Source organism: Zalophus californianus, chromosome 6 (assembly GCF_009762305.2).
Source record: "Zalophus californianus isolate mZalCal1 chromosome 6, mZalCal1.pri.v2, whole genome shotgun sequence".
Lineage (NCBI taxonomy): Eukaryota > Metazoa > Chordata > Mammalia > Carnivora > Otariidae > Zalophus > Zalophus californianus.
The window spans coordinates 82,875,414-82,892,094 of NC_045600.1; the positions used below are offsets into that span (position 1 = coordinate 82,875,414).

General features: G+C 48.7%; 2 protein-coding genes across 5 annotated transcripts in view; one reads left to right on the forward strand and one right to left on the reverse strand.

The window, feature by feature from the left end:
- Nucleotides 1-12,970, forward strand: part of RAD51 (RAD51 recombinase) — a 43,308-nt gene extending 30,338 nt beyond the window's left edge. Inside the window, exon 11 of the transcript XR_003515863.2 lies at nt 12,955-12,970. The gene's annotated coding sequence lies outside the window, so the exon portion shown is untranslated. The remainder of the gene's footprint in view (nt 1-12,954) is intronic.
- On the reverse strand, nt 1,611-16,437 carry RMDN3 (regulator of microtubule dynamics 3). 4 transcript variants are annotated; one of them, XM_027571676.2, is made up of 13 exons: nt 16,297-16,437; nt 15,743-15,936; nt 13,632-13,824; nt 13,057-13,200; nt 7,327-7,612; nt 6,403-6,505; nt 5,073-5,133; nt 3,532-3,607; nt 3,301-3,378; nt 2,969-3,067; nt 2,712-2,765; nt 2,501-2,581; nt 1,611-2,287 (listed from the first exon to the last, which is right to left on the reverse strand). In XM_027571676.2, the coding sequence occupies exons 2-13, from the start codon at nt 15,927-15,929 to the stop codon at nt 2,234-2,236; spliced, it is 1,416 nt and encodes a 471-aa protein (XP_027427477.2). In that variant the 5' UTR covers nt 15,930-15,936; nt 16,297-16,437; the 3' UTR covers nt 1,611-2,233. The 4 variants fall into 4 exon arrangements, with proteins under 4 accessions (XP_027427477.2, XP_027427478.2, XP_027427479.2 ...); XM_027571677.2 differs by having other exon boundaries at nt 13,632-13,882; XM_027571678.2 differs by lacking the exon at nt 2,969-3,067.
- Nucleotides 16,438-16,681: the final 244 nt, after the last annotated feature.

Below are 16,681 nucleotides of genomic sequence, written 5' to 3' on the forward strand. Positions count from 1 at the left end.
ACTGGACAATCTTTAGTTCTCTGCAGACAGAAGCTGGGGAGACTAGATTCTTCTCTCACTGTCTGAATAATGTTGAAATGCCTGTGTGGCAAAGAAAGTGGGTCTTCTCAGAGGTTCTTTTCTTTCTGCCAGTAAAATTCTGTCAGTCAGAAGCAGGTTCTTAGTTTGCCTAAATTATCTTATGTAAGAATTTTTTAGTTAAGGGCTATGGAGCAGGCCTTCTGGACCACCAGCCCTTCACCATCTACTTAGCAGTTAAAAAACCAAGAGTAACTCAAAATAATTCTGGAATCTTAAGCATTTAGGGGGTCTTTAAGTAGATTTAGTGTGGAGCTGCTAATAGTTATTTGTGCTGTTTGAGTATTTCAAGATAGGGCCTTTAAAATAACTTTTTGGCACTGGGTGATCAGTTTCTATTGCTTTAAAATTGAAAAATTTTAAAGGGAAGTCATATATTCAGATGATTGAGCTTATTATGCTTCAGTCTAATAGAGATTATTACAAGATGAATATCCCATGACTTTCCAGTGGCCTTTTGAGTCTTATGTTGTAGAGTCCTAATACTTGTCCGGATTATTCTACTTCAGGGGTTTGAGATCCTCCTCTTCTTCAGACTTCTACTCAGGATGGCTTTTAACCAGCTCTTTGAATTTCAAAAGGCCTTGTCAGCTAGTACTGGGAGGAGAGACACAGAAAATCTCTGCTGTTGCCTGTGCTGATCCTACTGTAGGTAGGGAGATAGGAAGACAGTCAATTTAATGCAGCTTTGTTTAAAGAATGGAGTACCTCTCTGGTCTTATCTCTCATTTCTATACCACAAAATAAACCTAGGATGATATAGTAAGCCAGAGTGACAGATTCTGGAATGGAAGCTTGGTTTTTTTTTTTTTTTAAAGATTTTATTTATTTATTTGAGAGAGAGAATGAGAGATGAGAGATAGCACGAGAGGGAAGAGGGTCAGAGGGAGAAGCAGACTCCCTGCCAAGCAGGGAGCCCAATGTGGGACTCGATCCCAGGACTCCAGGATCATGACCTGAGCTGAAGGCAGTCGCTTAACCAACTGAGCCACCCAGGCACCCAGCTTGGTTCTTATATAAGAGCATCTCAATCCTTCAGTCCTATAAACTTATCTGTTATTCTTGTAGGTGAGATTTTTGTAGGTGAGATTTATCAGGTGAGATTAGGCTTTGTGCTGTTGGCCATAAGAGTAGCCTAGTTGGGGGCGCCTGGGTGGCTCAGTTGGTTAAGCGACTGCCTTCGGCTCAGGTCATGATCCTGGAGTCCCGGGATCGAGTCCTGCATTGGGCTCCCGGAGTCTGCTTCTCCCTGACCCTCCCCCCTCTCATGTGCTCTCTCTCTCTCTCTCATTCTTTCTCTCAAATAAAATCTTTAAAAAAAAGAGTAGCCTAGTTAGAATAGGCCTTATTAGGCTAAAATAGGCGCTCAGCCTGTGTTTCACATGCAACTAAAATTTCCACTGAAAGTAGCTTTAACCCAAGAGCTTAAACTATTGGGTGCTATTTTTCTATTTGTCTGTAGTAGTTTCAGTAGTAGGAAACAATTACGGAAATGTCAGGCAAGAAAGGAGCTGATGGCAAACATAGGGGAATATAGTCAAATTTGGTTTATTTCAGGTTTGTACCAAAATATATTCCAGGCAACTCCTCAGATCACTACTTCACAGTCTCATAAGCCTTATGCACTGGTGTCCTTCCAAAAGCTGCCAGGACTCTGGAAGTAAAGCAGTCCAGCCCCTCGGCCCAGGATGGTGAGAACTGATGTGATAGGTGAGAAGGGGGCAACATCCATGGGCTGCCCGGACCTTTCCTTTTACCCTGATTGACAGACAGGGTATGGCCTTAGAACTGTAGAGCTTAGAGTCAAATATTTATTAATAGAAAAGATTAGCGTACAAGTTCTGTGTTTTGTTCTTAGAGCTCTTTGAAGTTCATCCACCTCACCAGCAGGCTAAAGATAGCCCTCAGTGCTATATATATATTACTCTTGATTTTTCAAGAATTCACTTAACCATAGCAATCCCGGCCTTATTATGTACTTCCCCAATTTCAGATAAAATAAGGGATTAGAATAAATTAACCAGTGGGCAAGAAGAAAGAAATTGGGGAACGGTTATGGATACCAGTCAGACCCAGGAGTCAGGACCACCATTAAGATTCCTGATGATCTAAGCAGGGCAGTCTCTCTCAAGTCACGAAGGCCATTGAAATGTGATTATTCTCTTAAAATTACTTCCAATTCTTCCAAGTCCTTCTGGAAAGCTGAATCCTAAGGGAAACAAAGACAAGGACTCATTTCCCAAACCACTGATACCTTCCCTGCTGAGCTGTTACCACAGTCTTGAACCTACTTTCCCAGAACAGCCTGCAGCCTATGAAATCTGCCTCCTCCCCTAGGAGCCTATATGCAACAGTGTAGACTCAAGGGAAAATTTTCTTTCCTGAAAAGGTCACATGATTCAATAATGGAACAAAGTATTACCTCGTTGGTGACATCCGGCAGCTCCAGGGCTAACTTCATCCACTGTCTAGCTTCAGAGTTTTTTCCTAGTTCTCTGTAGCACTGAGAAGAGATAACAGTGAAAACCTGGGAGAACCACCACCAGGAGACTGACTTTGAGGACTTCCCATTATTTATCAACATATATAGTTTCATCTACGTTGAAAAAAAAAAAAAAAACAGGTGAATTTACCTTGGAAATATATACCCTCCCTGCTTTGGAAAATCCTGGCTGTAATTCTTCAGCCTAGAAAAGGGAAGAAGGCATTTCAGTAAGGAAATTACCAAATTCAAGTCAGGCTGAAGTTTATTAAATAGAGCTTTCCAGCCCTGGTCTGGGGAACTCTATCTTTATAAGCTGTCCAGGTGGTTCTGATTTTCCCATAGAAGAGATAGGCATAAAATTGCTGCCTACCAGAAATCCCTCCCTTCCTTCCCAATACTTTATACCTTTAGGAAGCTTTGGAGGGCATCCTGCACAGTGGCACTGAGAGGGCTTTCAAACAAAGCTGTAGCAGTTTTTTTTTCTAACCAACTCAGGTGAGAGACCTGCCACCAAAAGATCAAAAAGTGAATTAAAAGGTGGTTTGTTTTGTTTTGAGAGAGAGAAAGCTGGTGAGGGTGGGGCCAGAGGGGGAGAGAGAATCTCAAGCAGATTCCCTGCTGAGCTTGGAGCCTAACACGGGCTCAGTCTCATGACCCTGAGATCATGACCTGAGCTGAAACCAAGAGTCGGGAGTTCAACGAAGTAAGCCACCCAGGCGCCCTGGAATTCAGCTTACCTGGTAGCACCACCTGCCAAGGAGAAAGTGAGCCATAGGGTTTTCTGGCTGGAGAGCAATGGCTTTGTCCACGTGCTCCTGAGGGAGAAAAAATACAAATTGACATCAGAGTTGCTGAAGGAAGAACAAGAAGTCGTAGAAACCGTAGGAGCATCCTTTGCAAGGAGCAAGGAAAGAGCCGCAAATCTGGACTAGAGCAGCACAAGGGAAGGAAGAGAAGCCTTTCCTCACCTTGAAGCTAAAGCCACTCTGGATGCGCCTCTGGATGCTCTCATGCTCAGCCAGCTGACCACAAAGCACTGCATACCTAAGGGGGAAAGCCGCAGCAAGCTCAGGGACAAGACACGGGCTTCCCATCCACTGCCCCCTTCCCCCTCAAATAGAGCTGAAAATAGCATCTCCATACGTACAAAATTCCTCTTTTCACAGATCTGTGGTCCCAATTCATAATCCCCATACAATTCTCCAAAGTATGCTAGGTACAAAAAAGTGGGGTCCACCACAGTAAACTTCTCATACTTAACATTTAGGCAGTGTCTCAGTCCAAGTCTCCACAAATTTCTCCCTATAATGAGTACAGCCACTGGGGGTTGTAAAAACTTAAAAAGCAGATCTCTAATAATCAGCATCAAAATGTAAGGGACCTAAGTACATTGGTTCTTATCTCCTAAGCAGACACTAAAAAGTCTCATTAGCTTTAGAAGCATACAGGCATGTCCTGGGGAAGCTATACTCCAAGACAAACTGGGATACTCTAGGAAATTCTAATGTTAATTTGGGAACCAACAGAAGCAGAGGGAGAAAGGCTTTAGATTTTAGTCCTCTCCACATCCTCCCAAGGGAACAAAGCCAGCCAGCTTCCCATATTCTGTCTTCAAAAACAAAAGTCTCACTACTCCATCCTCCCAGCATTGTTTCTGGAAGCACAGTTGACATTAAATGAGTGTCTAGAGACCCAAGTTGCTTTTTCATATACTCAACCAAAACCGGGGGGGGGGAAACGGGGGACGGTGGCATTTGTATCCAAAACTTCCAGAGGCTCATTTCCGTATTTCCTTCAAAAAGCTGTTCCCCAAGAATAAAGTAGGAGATCAATTTCCAGCCTTGGGAGTCCAGGAGCCCCAAGGAAATCCACAGGGAAGTGGCAATGACCTGGCCTCTGAGAAGAGCTCTTGCACTGACAATCTTAGGACAGAAATATGGAAAGCAAAGGGGAGGTGAGAAGGGAATTTTCACTAAGACTCTGAGGTGCTGGAACCAGGCCCTAGGACACAAGTTGGCCTTGACCCATGGAAGTTGGAAGAACTTTGCCTCACAGGAGACAACAAAAGCAGGGCTGATGTTTTTGTAAGCTAATAAACTAAACTTCCTGGGGGTGAGCTCACATTCGCTTTAACTCATGCCAGCCAAGCAAAGAAGCCAAAGTCTACCACCAGCCAGGGATTGCAGTTAGGGGGAAAGAAGAGCTTGTGCAGGAGCTACAAATTGTGCCAGCCTCCCTGAAGAACCAAGAACCCATGAATTTTGTAGCAAGGATAACTCAAAAAGCTACGTATTTCTCTAAGCTCCAACAACAAAATCTTCGAATTCACCCTTGCCTCACTTCCAGGGCACCTTCCAAAAAAACTCCCCTGGGTCCCTGGTTTGGGTTAGGCCCAGCCATATGGTAATAAAGGCCAGAGCTCCCTCTCCTGTTTCCTCTGGTAGAGAAATGGCTCTCTTCCACTGTAACTCATGCTAGCTCTTCCCAGGACCCCGCAGAGTGTTATTACCACTGGTGAGAGTCAGCATTCCCATCCCCCTTCTTCAGGGCAGCCTCTGCTTCTTCTTTTCCTGTAGGGACAAAGGTGATCCAGAGTTGACAAGGGCTCCCATGCACACTTCCACATGAGGGGCTATGGCAAGAATGACTATTCTAGCTCTTACCAATCCCTACCCAACCCGGGATTGTTTGCAATAATTTTGAATGTGAGAATGAAAAGCTGCAAATAGCTTCACAGGGATAATTTCTGCTTCACCTCGTTGCTTTCCGTAGCTCTGTCATCAACTGCCCAACTACCTTCTTTTTACAACACCCACCTGATGTGTTTAAAGCTTTTTTTTTTTTTAAGGCAGTGTGTGAGCAGTGGGGGTTGGGAGAGAGAATCTCAAGCAGACTCCATTCTGAGCGCAGAGCCCCATGTGGAGCTCGACCTCACAACCCTGAGATCATGACTTGAGCTGAAACCAAGAGTCCAACACTTAACTGACTGAGCCACCAAGGTGCCCCTCAAAGCTTTTTTTTTTAAGATTTCATTTATTTATCTGACAGAGACAGCGAGAGAGGGAACACAAGCAGGGGGAGTGGGAGAGGGAGAAGCAGGCTTCCCGCTGAGCAGGGAGCCCGATGTGGGGCTTGATCCCAAGACCCTGGGATCATGACCTGAGCCAAAGGCAGACGCTTAACGACTGAGCCACCCAGGCACCCCCCATCAAAGCATTTTAAATATAAAAGAACCCAGTGGCAATCAAACTGTCCCCAACAGACCAGTCATTTTTCAAAATCCCAGGATTCTCAGTGACATGACAGTGACGAGCCCTGAGCTTGGCATCATTCATATGCACCCTACCTGCCAGGATGCAGACTTTGGCAACAGAGTTGTTAAGTAGATCCCAAGGACTCCTAAGCTAGTAGTATTCTTCCAAACTGCTGCTCATGGGCACTCACCAAACATACTCTACTGATACTCTTAGAGAACACCTGCCCCACAGGCTCCATAACTCAAACCAGATTCCTAAGCAGCAGCAAAAAAAAAAACCTCTTCAGATTAAGAAAGCCCTCTCTTGCAGCTGGGGAGTGAGAACAAAGAATTGTGCTAGTATGATACAACTACCCCGAAAAACATTTGCACCTGTATTAATCATGCTGTGCAGAGAAGCAGAGACTGCTGGCTCAAAAAGGAAGCAGAAGTCCCTGGGAACCAGAGTTTCTCTCTCGTGAGTAACTGAGCCACAACTGCCCTGACAGCCTATATCTTGGTGGTTCCCCTGAGCCCCAAACAGATGGGCCAGCTCCACCCCCGGAATCAGTCACCTTCCCATCAGGAATCTGTCAGCACTTACCATTTAGGGCATATGACTTCTTCTCAGTCACCTCTTCAGTGAGCTCACACATGTCGCTATAGGCCCGGGCCAGGCGCCAGAGAAAGTCCTGCCGGCTTCCATACTGCAGACCAAACAGAGGGATGGATGAGGCCCCTCTTCTTCAGCTGCAGAGAACTGGGGCTCTGGCCTTCTTCCCAAGCCGTAGGTTTGAGTTTCCAAGCTAGTGTGTTTCAAACTGACATCAGGCCAGCCTTAGGCACAGCATTCCACCCCCACACGACCTCCCACCTGCAGTTAGCTAACTGGTGCTATGTCATCTCTGGCCAGCAGATGCACCAGCCTCCGAGTTGAGAGCATTCTGGCCTGATACTGTGAGGAGGAAAGGTCCACTCGAAGATGAAATGAGGCACAATGAGAAGTCTTGCTGACACAATGAAAGATGTGAGAATGCCCAAGAGAAGGAAACATTCTAACTCCGGGGCATTTATACCTGGGTGAGCATAAATTCTGGCAGTGAACCAGAGGAGAAGGAAACTGTGGCTGAGTGACCTCCACACTTGTCACTTGGGATGGAAACTTCAATTAGGGCAGGCAGCTTGGGCTCTGCCTCAAGGGAAATAAGAGGAAAAAAAAAATATTCCAGTCCTTTCCACATTTCTCTCCACTGTAAGAGGTAGTGCTCTTTGGCAGGAGCTCTACAGGAGGCAGAGGACTGTGGTGAGGAGGCTCTAGGGCAGGCGGTTCAGCCAGGCCCCAAGGGGCAGTGCGTGGCCTACTTGGAACAGGATGTGCAACCCTGGGGCATCCATGCAGAACCAGCCATCTCACCCTCATTTCCCTTCCTAGGGCATCTTGCAGGCTTACAAGTGACAGTGGCCTTCCTCCATTCCCAGGGGGCGCTAGGGGGGGCTAGTGAGGGCAGACAGGCAGCTGGGGCCTTACCGCAGGCTTGTTGCTGAACAGCAGCTGGAAGCCCTCCCGCTTGCCCTGCTCGCTGCCCTGGTGTAGCTCATCCGCCTGCTGCAGGAGGGGCAGCACGTCCTCCAGGCCAGGGGAGCCTCCAGCATCCAGGGCTCCAGCCACTGGGCCCAAAGCCACCTCCACCTCCAGGTCCAGAGAAGCCTTTCTCCCCATCTTTACAGTCTCACAGCTCACTTCATCTTCCCCGTCATCACTGTCCCTGTCAGAGTCCCGCTCATAGTCAGACTCGGCATTGGCTGTGGTGTAACTGTGGCAAAGAAACAGAAGTGACAGGGTCAAGGGAGATTATTTAGCCTCAGAGCTCTAGGGTCTGTCTCCCACCCACAAAGCGGGACGCTTCATGGCGCTGCTGTCCAGAGCACCGAGTAAAAACCATTTCTACCACTTAGGGGCAGAAATGAGTGCTTGAGAGAAAGCTTCCTATGGGAACCACGGGCTGGGAAAATGATTCTGGAAGGAAAGTGACCAGCTGGGGGCACTGTGGCAATCAGGGGCCAATACAGAACCCCCAGCCGAGCTACCAAGTTGGCCAGATAATCAGAAAAAGAAAAAGGCTAGAAAGAAGCCGCCTAGAAAGGAATGTAACAAAATGTTGCTAGATCTCATGGTAGAAGAATTAAAGGAAGTTTTTCTACTTTTTAACATATGATTGCTTTAATGAGCATATGTTCTTTTAGGTAAAAAAGAAACACTTAAGATAAAAAAAACCGTAATGTGGGTGGAGCTGATCTCCTGAGCTAGATGGCTTACCAGGCTAAGGGTTTGTCAATCATTTTTGCCTTATCAGCCAAAAGCACCGCCAGAAACAACATGGGTGGGTGCCAGCCTCTGAGACCACGGGCAGCCTAAATATCTACATTTTCTTTCTCAATTCAAGGTGTACCTTTGTCCTAAGTCAGCAGCCAAACCTAAACCACAATAGGAGTAGCCCTTGGAAACCTTAGGAACTTGCTCGGGGTGGGGAAAGGCCACTCTGCAGCCGGAATCAGGAGAGGAGGAAGATGCAAACAGAAGGGCCTGGGAAGGTATCTCTGGGGCCGCCACAAGCCAGGGACGTGTCTCCTTGGAACCCCCTACTTTGATGAGCTCACTGAAGAGGCGGCCACATTTCTCTTGGATCTTGGCCTTCACCAGCGGCTGATGAGGGTGTTCTCCCTAACTGCCAATTGAATCAGACAAAAAATTGAGCAGAGGACAATGTCAGACTTCCAGGGGCTAGAAGCAGACACCAGAGAAACCTCCAGACCTGAGTGAAGGAAAAGCAGGTTCTGTCAGAGTCAGAAGGTTCTGAAGCACAGGGAAGATCTTAGGGTCATTTAGGGATAGGCCTTCCTCCTGGAATGAAAGACAGACAGGATACCTACAGCTGGCGCAAAACAGACCTGGAGAGATGAGAAAGGCACCTACAAATAAAGGCAGGACAAGACAGTGTCAAGTCCGGCAGCAAGTAGTAGGCCAGAAAGCCAGACCCAACAAGGAGGTGGGCTCCATCTGGAAGGTACTAAGCATGCAACCAGACCGAGGGCGCAGTCTGTGCCACTGCTTCACAGAGGAGCTTCCAGACTCATCTAACAAAGGGCCCCAGGAACAGCTACTACAGGAACCTGTAGGGTATCGACCTTAGCTTCACCTTGCTTTTTAAGATGTTATCCAAGTTCTTTCCCCTCTAGCAATGTGCAGTAGAAACGTTAGAAATTAGAGGGATAAGGAAAAGTGGCATAGGATTTACAACCAACCTGGGTGGTGATGGACAAGACCATCCAGGGGCAGCCTCGACAGACTCCCAACCAATTCTGAAGCCTTGGACAATAACCTGCCCAAATGAGAACATCAAATCAGAGTCTACCAGCACCTCTACTCAGCCCAGCCAGACCGAAAGGCAAGACGGGTAAATGGGTTACCTGGGGTAAGGAGCTAGAGTCTCGGATCTCCTGTTGCTAGAAAGAAAGGGAGGCACTACTGCTTGCTCAACTCCCTCCAGTGAGGAGTTCAAATCCCGAGTCTCCCAGGGAGGGACCCCTGCTCTGACCCCTACAATGCATAGCTTCAGCAGTCTCTCCAGGGAGCTCAACGTGGCTGAGGAAAAGGAGTGGTCAGGAGGGACTTTGCTGCCACCCGCAGAGTAAGAGCTGGTGGAGCCTGTGAGGTACGGACGCTCCAGTGAGGCCGAACGGCGAGGAGGCCTTTTTTGCACCTCAGCCCCACTCTAGGGAGTTCTGCCTTGCTCATGTGCACCCTGCTGGCTGGCATGCAGTGGACGGGCAGACACCTGTTGCCTGAGCACAGACATCAGCCTCGTGAGCTTCCGGGCCTTCCAGAGTTACATGGGCTGCGTGTCTGTATTCCCACCGGGCTCTCACACCTGTCAGACCACCAATCCAGCCCTTGGAGAAATCCACCAGAGTGAGGGGGGTCCCTTTTGTTAACATGCCCTGTGGCTTTTGACATCTGACAGGGACTGGCAGGGACCTTTGAAAAGGCTCTTTGGAGCTGTGCCCTTGGGTGCAACACACTGTTCCCACATACAGTAGAGACTGTGGCTCCTTCAGAGCAAGGAGGCCAGAGCCACCCGACTCTATCCCTTGAGGAGAGCCCGCAAGTCTGTGATCAAGGACTCAGCACACACATATCCCCTTTTGATAATTTTCTTTCTTTTGACTCCTCTAAGCCCCGTTAAAGGGGCTGAGCTAAAGCATTCAAAGACATCCAGGCATGGGAGACTCTCAGTGGTGGGGAAGATAAGACCGACCTAAACAAGGTGATAAATGCCCAAGGAGTGGCAATGAGGTTGCAGGCAATCCTTGGCTGGAATGCCTGGGAAGGCTTGCTGGGGGAGTTGGTGTTTTAGGGCAAGCTGGGTTTTGATCAGAAGAGAAGTAAAGCTATGTTTGGTACAATGTTCAGGGAACAAGCTTGTGGACCCACATGGTGACTCTGCCTCTGCCATATTCAGTCGGTCCCCTGGGAGCTGCTCAAAGTTGCTATTTTATGTGGAAGAAAAGGGAATACAGCGTTCAGTGGAGTAGGCTATTAAATATGCTTAGCCTTTCATCCCTCAAAGAAGCACTCCTCCTCTGGTCCCACATGTTCAAAGCCATTCCAGAGTTTGTGGTCTCCTCCCAAAATTCCCCCTTGACCTATATGGCACTGACCATGACAAAAAGAATTAATTCACCATGGCCACTGCCCCAGACAGCAGCCAGCTAAACTGGAGTCTTGCACTATGTACCACCATCAGCTTCTACATGCCACAGGATCAGTCATGGGCTGAGCCTGCTAGTAATTAAGAAGGCCACCCTTTGTCTCATCCCATCATGGGTTGGCTGATAAGCCTTTCCCCTTATGGCCTTCAGAGCCCCAGTGAGCACCCCACGCAGTGAAGCACCCACAAACTTCCCTGGTTAAATCCCCTGGCTCTCACTGTTCCCAGAAGTTTGTACAACTTCTTTAAGATTTGCTTATTGGAGAGGGAGAAAGAAAGCGAGTGCATGTGCACAAGCAAGCAGGAGGAGGGGCAGAGGGAGAGGGAGAGAATCTCAAGCAGATTCCCCACTGAACACAGAGCCCAACCTGGGGCTCAATCCCACCACCCTGAGATCATGACCTGAGTCAAAATCAAGAATCAGTCACTCAACTGACAGAGCCACCCAGGCGCCCCTTGTACAACTTCTTAAAATCATCATTAAAGGCCTCAAGCTCTACATCTTTTTTTTAAGATTTTATTTACTTATTTTGACAGAGAGAGACACAGCGAGAGAGGAAACACAAGCAGGGGGAGTGGGAGAGGGAGAAGCAGGCTTCCCGCGGAGCAGGGAGCCCGATGTGGGGCTCGATCCCAGGACCCTGGGATCAGGACCTGAGCCGAAGGTAGACGCCTAACAACTGAGCCACCCAGGCACCCCGAGTTCTACATCTTGATCTTGGGCAGAGCTGTGACCTCTCCTTCTGATCTACCCTCTTACAAATGTTAAGTTTCCCACCCAAGTGACCTCCTTCAGTGAGTTGTATAGAGATGCTCCTTAAGTCTCAGGGTCCACTATCAATTACTTTGTCCCTCTTTCTTTTCAGCCCAGATATATCAAATACGAATTCCATTTCTGCCCCCTAATCTAACACAGCCTTCTGGAAACAGAAGTATTAGGTAATTGAAAAGAGCCACGTCCACTAACCCTTGACAATACAGATAATAGGGATCAGATAACTCCCAACAACAGAAGTCACAAATGGAGGACTAAAGATCTTATCAAGAACTGGCTTGTTGCAAGAGGTGCCTGAGCAATCAGTGATCAAATCCAGTACAGATGCCCAATGGCAGTAATATGGAAAAAAAGTAGTAGTATTCTTCATTTTCTTAGAAAACCAAATGAGGAGAGGCAGGAGAATATACTGTCCCAAACAAGAAAATGAGGCTGAAATTTTTTTAAGATGTACTGACCAGATCATACTGCTATGGGTAGGTCTTCCCTGGGCAGTGAGTTGTGGCAGCTCTTAGTCCCCGGGAACAACTCCCAAGGGCTGCATGGGACATGTCTTCCTGTAAAGGCCTTTCCATGCCCCCATACCCAAGCCATGCCTTAGATCACAGACCCTCACACCCCTGCAGATGAGCCTCACTGAGCCTGCACTTAACAGCTGTATAACTCTGGGCAAGGCATCAAACCTCACCAAGCCTCAAGTCTCCATCTGAGAAAAGGAAGAAGAGCAGCACCTACTTCCTAGGATCCCTGGGAGGATTAGATGAGGAAATGGCTCTGAAGTGCTTGGCATGGTGTCTGCCAGAGGAAAAATAAACAGTAGTTAACATCATAAGGTGTTTCAGCTAAAGAAGGACATTGCTGCAAAGATCACCCTGAATGGCTGTAGGCATGTTTATAGCCGAGTCAGTCCTGTCCCAGCAGAAGGCTGGGCTGTTCTCTGTGCCAGTCTTTTCCTTGGGCAGGAAGAAAGGTCAGCCTCAAGACCTCACAGAGGAGCTGGCAGCACGCAAGGGTGGAAGCTGCCAGTGATGGCATCGGGCACCACAACAAAGACCTTCATTCAGACTCCACCCTTGAGACCAAGTTTCAAAATGGCACTATTGACTTAAAATAAAAAAGCCCTTAGCCTGACCACGTTTGGAGGCTGTCCACCAGACTCGTGCCTGCTGTCCCGTATCGCAATGAGGCCTATGGTCAGACCTGCTGAGCTACCAAGGACTCGGTCAGCTCCCACCTGTCAAGATGGCACGGGAGCGCGAGCGCGCCTCCCCCGTGGGAGGAGCGGAGCTTCCAGGAGAGGGGAGCACAGTTAGAACTTAGAGGGCTCTGGAAACCTGGCTCAGCCACTGAGTGAAGGAAATAAAGTCCTAAAGCAATACTTATAAAGTCCTTGTGAAAACACAGGCAAACGTTCAACTAATGTTATGGGAAAAATGAAAATAAAAATTAACGAAAAAAACGGCAACTATGTGAAAAACCAACTCAGAAGAAAATGACAGGTGCAAGCAATAAGCATTGTTAACATCTCATCTGCCTGGGTGACATAAGGTGGATGGTTTTTGTTTAACCTATTCCTTATTTTATTCCTGTATACCCTTACCTTGTTCCCAAGATTATTGACAGCTGCTCAGTGTGACTTTTCCACGGATAGACAGTACTTCTACAAAATGTAACCTGGCTGAAGCTACCCCTGCCTCCAGGAGAAAGGACTCACCCGCCTTCGCTCTCAGCATCTGTGAATGTGGCTCCGGAGGTGGCTGTGAAGTAGACAGAGCTGGACCCAGTAGAGTCACTCCTCTCCCGGGCAAATGGGAACCTTCGCCGCCGAGCCACTCTCTGGCTCTCTTCCATGTGGGATCTGGAAGGCAGGGCCCTTTAGAGAGGGTGCCATTAGGCCCCAGCCAGCCTGTCTTTCTCCTCCCCATGAGGGAACCTCTTACTCCTGCTGCTCATTAAAGGGCCAAACACAGAGATAATCCCAGGTTTCTACCCTTAGGACAACATGAAGGGCAGCTCCCCGGACCCAGCCTGCATGGGCAGAGCAGCTAACTCAGAACAAAGCATGGCAGCCGCTACAGCAGATCACGAGGGCCCTAAAGCAGCAAGGAACTTGTGGAAAGCAAGGTACCAAGCCTACAGCTTCCCAGCCAATTACGTGAGAAGCTTAAAACGGGCTTCTTCCTCAGAGAGATCAGCAAGGCCAAGACACAGCTCAGCTGAGAAAGCCAGAGGGGCCAGGAGAAGTTGAGGGGCAGGGGGCAAGGCGGGACCGAAGGCTGCATCACTCACCGGACCTCCCCAACAATCTGCCCAGCAAGCCCCTGCAGGCTGTTCCTCAGCTCCTCTACCTCACGCCGCAGGGCCACCAGACTGGTCAGCACCAAGTCCACGCGCTCCAGCACCTCCTCCTGGCCTTCTCGCGGAAGGCTGGGCAGTACCGCAGCGTCTCCAGCCTCGCCGGGGACTGCCCGAAAAGGCCTCACTGAAGGAAGCACAGCACAGTGATGCTCAGGGGACAGAGTGAGGAAAAGACCATGGACCTGGAATTTAAGAACACTTGCTTCTCACTGGAGCTCAATTTACCAAAACCCTTGAAGCTCAGACAGTATATGTTCATAGCTAAGTCCCGGTAACAAGTCTTCAAGTTACTATTAAAAGAAAAAAGAAAATCAAGATTCCCAATCTCTAACCAAGAGCCCCCTCTGTTCCAAGAACCTGTCACACCAGGGCCTTTAGCAGTATCACACGCCACGGCAGGTGACGTAAAATGCTTGCAGTACCTAGAAGAACGCAGTACCTAGAAGGCAGGACACCTGCCCTGTGAAAGGAAAACAAAACCCTCTACCTGTCCGTCTAGTTCCAGTATACCAGGCAGTCAGTAGTAACCCCACAGCAAAACTAAAATTGAGCCCAAATTCTGAGCTTTCACTTCACAAAGAACAGCAAAGGAAACTCTGAGATCCTCTCAAGGACTTCATTTAGTATCATCAAAGAAGGGCAAAGAGAAAGGGGCAGTTACTAAGAGAAAAGCCCATCCACACCCCATGGGAAAAACACCATTCCCAAGCCCTCATTTGAGCTCTGGGTAAAAATTCCCACAATAAATGCTAATAAACTGGTAGCTACCCAAGGCCATTGGACTGGAAAATGTAAAAACAGTAAAGAAACCAGGAAGGCAGGACCCACAGTCCAGGCAAGCATGAATGTGTTAAAGGAAATCTACTAAGAGTCTAGGCTGGATTACAGTACACACCCAATATCATTCAAGAATTTCTTGCTCAAGACGGCAAGAAAAATCTCGGGGGGGCACCCGGCTGGCTCAGTTGGTAGAGCATGCGATTCTTGATCTAGGGGTTGTGAGTTCGAGACCTTAAATTAGAGATTACTAATTTAAGTATAGAGATTAAGTGTAGAGATTAAGAGATTAAGTCATTAAGTGTAGAGATTAAATAAAACTTTAGAAAAGAAAGATCTCTGGGAACATAGCCACTTTCTCCAAACATCTACTGCTAAGAACGTACAAATAAAGCTCAAGGAAAAGGAAAGACAAGCACACTTGAAATACTAGGTTACTAGCCAGTTGCAATCTAAATTGATAACTCTTTGAAGACTCTTCTAAAACAAACTTTTCCAATCCATCTGGCATTTGGTAATCAGAGAAACACTCATTCCCAATTAACATAGGGTGACATGATCTCGGTGCTTCTCTATTACACACACCTGAGGAGAGTGGTTTGAACCAGCCCTAGATGCTTTGCTCAAATAACATAAGGTCAAAGTTCTGCAAAACAAAAGCAATATCCATTTCAGCTGTGGCTGGCTTCTAGCAACATTCAGCTTCAACTGCAGAACATGCACGCCCACATCCATACTGTGCAAGTTCACAGGACCAGGTGACCAGGCCCAATCCTACCACTTCATTGCTCTGTGACACCCTGGGGAAAGTTATGCAATCTTTTCAAATCTCCATTTTCTCCTAAGAAGGATTTAAAAAAAAAACAACTTGGATAGTCTCCAAGTTCCCTTCAAATTCTAATACATAATACATAAGCCTCAAGACTTAATTCCCCTAAAATCAGTTTTCCCTTCTGCCTTATTTTGGACTCTTATTAAACCCCTCACCCAACACTAAGCAAGTGCCTTTAAAACATACGTGGCACTATTGTGGCCTGAACTAAGAGTGAAAGCTAAACAGCCTTTTCACAATATACTTTCCTGGGATTACAGGAAAAAGAAAGAAGAGGAAGGCTGCTTTCCTTTTCAATAAGCTTTACAGAAAAGTGAAACTCTCAGGCACCCCCCCACCCCCGTTGTCCTGTCCCACAGGCTCTGCTAAAGGCAGCCCGGACCCTAGGCCCATCCATCAGCCACCACTGTGGCCTCAGGGGACCGGCTCGTACCCTGGCGTCCTGGCTCTGAGGTCTGCGTGTAATCCAGGGAGTTAGGTATGCTCTGGCTGTGGCCATGGCGCTGGGTCCGTTTCCACCGCTGGCTGTAAAGGGCACACAGGAATCCAAGGCCCGCGGCGGTGCCCAGCAACAGTCCCAGCCCGGCTTGGGCACCGCCCAAGACCCCCAGTCTAGACATGCTGCACCTGCAGCCCACGTGAACCACCGGGAGTAGGCGGGGGGGGGGGACAGGGGGAGAGAGAGATTCGTGAGCGTGATCCTCCCCCCCCGAAGCTCCCGACTACCCTCACCCCAATCCGGATCCTAAGGTTTCCGCCAGACCCCTGTGCCCGACTACCGTGCCTCTCACCCAACTTGGACGCAGCCTCCCCTCCAACATACCCGCAGCCCTGACCTCAGAGTCAGGTTTCTGGGCCTCCAACTCCCGCCCCCAGCCCCACGACACTGCAGACAACAAATCCATCGCCCCGGCTGCAAACTCCAAGCCACCCCCCGCGCCCTCGGAAGGCGCCCTGGCCCGGCAGCGGATCAACTCAGAACCTTACCCGGCCGCTCACAACCAAAGAAGCAGCCGCCACGGCCGCCGCCTCACGCTGTCAATGACCGTGACGTCATCAAGCGGCGCCAGCAGCCCCGCGCGCCCTTAGGAACGCGCGATGAGACGACCGCTCGGGGCTCCACTTCCGCCTACGCTTTTCCCAGGGGGCGGCGCCGGCAGCGAGCGGGAAAGGGGGACCGAGGAGCGAGAAGAGAGGTGGGGAGGAGGAGAGCGGGGTGACTTCTGGGTCGGATGCTCCAGCAGTACCCATGTCTGGCCAGATGAGGTTCCATTTCCCTCCAGTCACGCCAATTTTCCTGCTGTTCCCGAATGTCTTTCTCCCTTTGCGTCTACTGCCTAGAATAACCCGTTGTCATTCTGGAAAACCACCC

Bases quoted from the DNA above. Each gene is read 5' to 3' on its own strand.
- RMDN3 (XM_027571676.2), bottom strand. From the start codon at position 15,929: ATGTCTAGACTGGGGGTCTTGGGCGGTGCCCAAGCCGGGCTGGGACTG. The intron at 13,825-15,742 runs GTACGAGCCGGT...TGCTTCCTTCAG, and splicing joins CTCAGAGCCAGGACGCCAGG to TGAGGCCTTTTCGGGCAGTC. The intron at 2,766-2,968 runs GTATAAAGTATT...TCCCTTTTCTAG, and splicing joins CCCTCCAAAGCTTCCTAAAG to GCTGAAGAATTACAGCCAGG.